This window comes from Eublepharis macularius, chromosome 2 (assembly GCF_028583425.1).
Source record: "Eublepharis macularius isolate TG4126 chromosome 2, MPM_Emac_v1.0, whole genome shotgun sequence".
Classification (NCBI taxonomy): domain Eukaryota; kingdom Metazoa; phylum Chordata; class Lepidosauria; order Squamata; family Eublepharidae; genus Eublepharis; species Eublepharis macularius.
The window spans coordinates 79,945,583-79,952,451 of NC_072791.1; the positions used below are offsets into that span (position 1 = coordinate 79,945,583).

The 6,869-nt window shown below is 42.9% G+C and overlaps 1 protein-coding gene across 1 annotated transcript; it reads left to right on the forward strand.

Annotated features, from left to right (window-relative positions):
- The first annotated feature begins 780 nt into the window (after positions 1-780).
- CHRM4 (cholinergic receptor muscarinic 4) lies at positions 781-2,211 on the forward strand. The gene has a single exon (XM_054972361.1). The coding sequence runs from the start codon at positions 799-801 to the stop codon at positions 2,209-2,211; it is 1,413 nt and encodes a 470-aa protein (XP_054828336.1). The 5' UTR covers positions 781-798.
- The last annotated feature ends 4,658 nt before the right edge of the window (positions 2,212-6,869 follow it).

The following is a 6,869-nucleotide window of genomic DNA, read 5'->3' on the forward strand; positions in this document are numbered from 1 at the left end:
GTTGAAGGGTGGGAATATAAATGTTTTTAATAAACTAACAAACAGATTATGGAAATTACATGAATGGCATGACATTGAAAATGCAAAAAAGTTGCAACTTTCCATCTCAAGCAGACTTAGCTCTTACTGCTGAATCATGGAACAACCGTAGAGTCAATTTGCTCCACGTGGCACACACACAACAATCCAGTGGAGGGGCTTGTTCTGCACAAAAACAGGAGTGGTTGCTTCATGCCATCTAATCCGTTTGATAGCTACTGAATGTTCACAGCATAAAATTCATCTCAAGGATTTAAAATGTGTCCTTTAAGCACATCCTCATATGTCAGTATGATGTTATATTAAATAAAGTGGGTAAGAATTGCTGGGTTCAATCAGTCATGATCGTTGGTTGTGAGAAGGCCTAGCCTACTTGTAGGATTCTCAGCCTAGCCTACTTGTAGGATTCTAGTGAAGACAAACTGGAGGAAGTACTAAGTACATCACCCTGACCTGTCTACAGAAAAAAGAAATGTGATGAAGCACAATTTGGTGATGTATCAGATCCCCTCAAAAAAACATTTCTGCCAAAATCAAAGATGACTTATAAGGAGAAAGTGCCTAGAAACGTATCCCATTGTAATGCTGGTTTATGGGAAGCTGCACAAAGGGAATGTATTTGTGAATGAACTTCATCTCTACAGTGCAGTGTTAATTCTTGAGCACTGCGAATGATATATTTTCTCCCATTTCCTCTTTCCCCTCTCCTTTTCTGCAGGCTCTACATGTAATCTCACTTCTGAGATATTGCTGATAAAGATGGACAACCTCACCAACGGCAACACCACTGAGAATGTCACTACCAAGTATAAGACTGTGGAAATGGTATTCATCGCCACAGTGACTGGATCACTTAGCCTTGTCACTGTGGTAGGGAATATCTTGGTCATGCTGTCCATCAAGGTGAACCGCCAACTCCAGACTGTTAACAACTACTTCCTCTTTAGCTTGGCTTGTGCTGACCTGATCATTGGTGTCTTCTCCATGAATCTCTATACGGTATACATTATCAAGGGTTATTGGCCACTTGGAGCAGTAGTGTGTGACCTATGGCTGGCTTTAGACTACGTGGTGAGTAATGCCTCTGTCATGAATTTACTCATCATCAGCTTTGACCGCTACTTCTGTGTAACCAAGCCACTAACTTACCCAGCTAGAAGGACCACCAAAATGGCAGGGCTGATGATTGCTGTTGCTTGGATATTATCCTTTCTCCTTTGGGCCCCTGCCATTTTGTTTTGGCAGTTCATTGTTGGAAAGAGGACAGTTGAAGAAGGTTATTGTTACATCCAGTTCCTCTCCAACCCCGCTGTGACTTTTGGCACAGCCATTGCAGCTTTTTACCTCCCTGTGGTCATCATGACCGTGCTGTACATCCATATCTCACTGGCAAGCCGGAGCCGTGTGAGAAGACACAAGCCTGAGAGTAAGAAGGAGAAGAGGTCCAAGCCAATCAGTTTTCTGAAGAGCCCTCTGGTCAAGCAGAATAACAACAACTCTCCCAAAAAATCAGTGGAGGTGAAGGAGGAAGTGAAAAATGGGAAAGTGGAGGAGCAACCCTTACAGCCATCAGAGACTACTGGGCATCAAGAAGAGAAAGAGACCTCCAATGAATCCAGCACAGTAAGCATCACCCAGACCAACAAGGAGAAGCAGGCACTGGACATTTCTACAGCTGATCAAGGGCAGAGCCCTGCCCACCCACGTGTTAACCCAGCATCCAAGTGGTCCAAAATTAAGATTGTCACTAAGCAAACTGGCACTGAATGCATCACTGCCATTGAGATTGTTGCAGACAAAGAAGCCAGTTCCACCCCAATTACCTTGTCAAACAGCCGTCCAGCCAACGTTGCCAGGAAATTTGCCAGCATTGCCAGGAGTCAAGTGAGGAAGAAGCGCCAAATGGCAGCCCGAGAGAAGAAAGTCACCAGAACCATCTTTGCTATCTTGCTAGCCTTTATCCTGACATGGACACCATACAACGTGATGGTCCTCATTAATACCTTCTGTGATTACTGTGTCCCTGGAACAGTCTGGTCCATTGGGTACTGGTTGTGCTACGTCAACAGTACTATCAACCCAGCTTGCTATGCTCTTTGCAATGCCACATTCAAAAAAACATTTAAGCATCTTCTCATGTGTCAGTACAGGAACATTGGCACAGCAAGATAGTTTGGAATTGAGGTACTGCTTGGCAGATCTGTTGTGGAGACTTATTCTTTTGTTCCCCAGTCAGACAAATGTACTGTTGTAACTGTACAACAGTTCTAGAAGGAGTTCTTCATTCAGTGCAAAATTAAAAGAGGTGCAGCACAGCACCTTTTAATCATTCTTGGCCTGCAAACCTTTGCTAATCAAGAAATATCCCTTCTACATACATGAGTCTGCCTGTGCTTCTCCAGAAAAGGAAGGAGAAGGAAAGTTAGGCACTGGACACTCCAAGAAGGTGGACAGATACTATCAGTCCTACTCAGTTGGTTGAACATGTGCTAATCTCTGGATAAACCCTACAAAATTCCCTGCTGTTGGTTATGCCAGTGTGTTAGACGGGCAATCTCTATACAAGAAAATAGGATGTGCCTGACACTTCCTCTTTTCCCTGGATGCCTTGCTGGCGTTGCTTGTGTGTGTGAATGTGTGCATGAGTGAGTGAATGTGGAGGTTCAGGAGTGCTAATTAATTCATAAACAATGGATATGAAGACCCAAAGGGACTGTCTCAGCACCAGTTTCCAAGCAGCTGGAATCTATACGGGACACAGAACAGGTGAACATCCAATGTATAAACATGTATTTTATATACTGCAGTACTTTATCCAACTGAGTTTCCACTATCCTGGGTGAAAGGGATAGCTTCCCCTCAGGAACTTATTCTGTAACCAGAAGAACCTGTTTTCTTAGATGATTTTGCCTTGATTTCTCATAGCAGGCAGTTGGACCAGTTGGACAGTTGTACAGAAAGACTAATTTCCAGGTTAAAGGTATGACATGTAATGTCATTCTGAAAACAAAAGATATAAATATCACACACACAGGGAGAGTAAGCACTACAATGTTTTTGACAACATGCCCAGGGAAATGTTTCTAGAAAGATATTTGCCTCGACTTCAAGAGCAATTACTCTGAAGGTGGCCAGAAATATTCATGACAGTGCAAAATTCCTGCACTGAGGAATCTCTCAAAGGGGTGCAATCTCGTCGGCATGACAAGAATTCTCCTTAAGTTGTTTTTTTAAAATGCATCATGCCATATGTCCTCATAGCTCCAAATATTGCATAAGGAATAATTTGTTTACTTATTGGATTTCTAACAGCAAGGGCTGGGGGAGGGGAATGAGAGATTTGCCCCATCTTTGCTGCTCCAAGTGCCTGATGGCGCGTCACGCGGATGGCCACTGAGCTTTGTAAATGACCATTACCTTCTGCCGAGTCAGTGTTGTCATGGGGTCTTCTGCATGTGGACTCCAGTGTAAGTGTACAGCATAAATCCCAGAATATTCATGTACAACCAAGGTCCAAGCCAATTCAACTCAACTGTTGCTCAGTTTCTCCAGATGCTACCAGCACCTCCCAGCTTTTTTAGGTACAGCGGTACAAATCCATCAATGGACTGGCATAGACTGGGCTGGTGCAAGGTGGCACCGGTGTGCACGTCTTCGTCTCATGGTGAATGATTCTGGGTTTGAGAGATGCAACTGGTGGAGGGCCGCTGCTTCATTCTGCTGGGGAGGCAGCCATGCTGACACTGCCTTTAGAATAATTTGCATAATGTTGCCCAAAATGCCTTGCAGGTTTTTTTTACTTGTTACAACTACAATTACAATGGGACCCACTTAAACCAATAAAGTAAATGAGCTAAATGAGCGAGGCCTTTTGGTCATTATTCAGCCGATTGCAGATGCCTTCCTCTTACATCAACCCTTTGCAATTATTTTAGGAATATGGTGGTTTAATCTAACATCTAAAACTTTTGTATAGCTTTGAGTCTGATGCGAAACCTGAGCTGCCTTAGCATCCAATGATTATAATTCAAGACGTTTTGAATTAAGGATAGAAAATAGAATGAGCATAAACACTGCTGCACTTCTGACATGCTGCAGAATAAAGCAATATGCAAAATAAATTCATGGCAGGTAGGTCAAGGAAGAGGTACTGGTTGAAGGATATTTACTCAGATATGATGGATATTTATTTCAGGGTTCTGCTCCAGTTAAGCAAAATTCTGATTTTGGCTGGCCTCTGAGCAGTGTAATGAAAACTGGTATTAATCTTGTATTTGGCATTTTGCCACATAATGACAACTGCCTTCTGGCTCAGCCAATTAATTTTGTTTCCTGGTGACCTCGACAGATGAAGTAAACAAGGCAATAATAAAGCCCCAAAGTTTTTGTGCAGTAACCTGAAGACCAGAAGACACATTAGACATACATTTTAAAAGCACACACTATAGATAATGTAAAGTATGAAATCAACAAACAATGTGTTTGCAGGCGACTGTATCATACAGTACGCTTGTCCTGCAACTACAGGCATTTGCTGCTGAGCAATGAATAAAGTGGTTTCTCTGAGCAAACTTGGGCTGCTGCAAGAATGAAACTCTTACTTGACAGAAGCAAGGAGATCATGCCATATACAAAAAAGCCAGTGTGATATGCTTAGACTATTGGACTATGATTGCAGGGGTGCAAATGTGACACACTTATGAAAAATTCCAAACGCCACGTCTCACTGTCACATATCCCTGTCTAAACTATGTTCCCATTTACTCACGCCTCACACTATGTATGCAAGCAGACTGTGACTTTCTAGACGTGACACCAAGAAGATAAATGAGGCTGCAATGCAGCAAGAATGAACAATTAGGAGGGCTTATTGCATAGGCGCCCCAGTGATGAGATCATAGGAAAGGATTTAATAATATGGATTGTATTGTAGACAGAGAACATGTATGGAAAGTTCCTAGCACTGAGGGGGTTCAAAGCCAGTGTAGTTTACTTATTCTCTTTTACTGTGTTAATATAGCACAACCATTGGTTTTTATAAGATGATACTAATGCAAAATGAAATGTGTGAAGCTAGTTGAACCATTCATCTATCAAGGTCAGTAATTGTATATGACTGGCAGCAGCTCTCTAGGATCTTAGGTCTTTTATATTACCTACTATCTGGTGCATTTTAATTGAAGGTGCCAGCTGAACCTTCTGCATGCAAAGCAGATGCTCTACCACTGAGCCACCTCCCCACGATGAACTAATATGGTGAATTTGCCCAAGTGGGGTATGTGTGGCCCAAACAAACCTTGAACTAGCAACCATTGTGAACGGCAGGCTCAGGCTGCTCATAACCTTTTGTTTCACTGGAGACCATGAAGCTGTTTATATTAATTGCGGGCAGAACACTTTGCAAGACTGGCCCAGCATGCTGTGCTTGGTCATCTCCTGGAATCAGGAGGCTCCCTAGGCAAAAGGAAACGGATGTCTTGTTTTAACCAGTTAAAGAAACTGGGCTGGCTGATGGCCCCATCTTCTTCCTTTGCTTCAGGAGCAATGTTTTGTTGGGTGCTTTGCTTGTGACACTGCTTTAAGGTAGCAAAGGCCTCAAACAGCTATTCTGGTAACAGAGAGTTCTGCAGATCAAACACACAAAATTCAGCTAGCTGGGGTTGCCCTGCGGGCCTCATATTTGACATGTCTCTCTTAGCCCTTGAGTCTGCTTCCAATCATCCTGCAGCATTTCTAGTCCTCCTGAGCTGGCCTGGGAGCAATTATGCTGTATTAACTGAGAAATTTTAGGGAGCAAGAGAGTCTAGAGCAAGGATATTGCTCCTACAAGGGGAGTGGTGCAGTGGAGAGGAAGGAGGGACAGGTGAAGTATCATGCAGCTATCCCTGCAGAAATACAAAGGTCTCTTCTGGCAATAGATACTGGGCAGCATACGTGCACTCACAACCACATGGAGGCCACTATGCTGGCCTCAGCAAAATCTCCAGCTAAACCTACCCCAGCTGCTTTAGCTGAGGGGTGAGACTTGGGATTGACAGCTGAGATTCTCAAACTAGGTCACTTGACCTTTGTGGAGGAGGGGGAGCCTAATGAAGGCAGAGATGCAAAGGCAGAAGTCTGAAGAAACTGAACACCTTGTCTTTGCAGAATGCCCCTTGTGATAGAGAGGACCATAGCCACAGTAAATTGAAGGGGAGGCTGTGAGCCGGAGAAAAGCTGAGCCAATTGTAGCCACAATCTGTTTGGAAGTTCTTTTGAGTTTCCCCCCTTGCAACAAATGTGCAAAAGCACATGGGTACCTATTCATTTCAATGGCCCTTGTGTTGGAGACACCCTCAAAGATTGTGTTGAGCTCAAGTTCAAACATGTGACGGGTGTATTCAGTAGCCAGAATACCATATCATGTCTAAATGGTATCATTCAAGGAAGGTGGCCAAAAGCAAGAGATTTATAGTAGACCACTGACTATTTATTGGCAATGAAGAATAACATTTTGAGTGCCTATCAGGTGCTTTTTTTGCGTGCCAAAACAGCTGCAGAAAACAATGTGATGAGGTATCAGTCTATAGTTACTAGCTTCATTTAAGGCAATATATTGCATTTTATTGGTGTTTTTAAACATGAATTACTTTATGCATCTATTACAGTTTTTATATTTATATTCCAGTGCTTCTGTGAGGGAAAAGTAGGTGGCATATTTTAGAAATTGTGTAATTATACAAGATGGGAAATGCTTCATTAAGTATTTGTTACCTCAGTATTCTCTCTGAATCACAACAGATAGTATCTCACTGTGATTCCTCCTGCAATAGCTGTTCAGGCTGGAACAA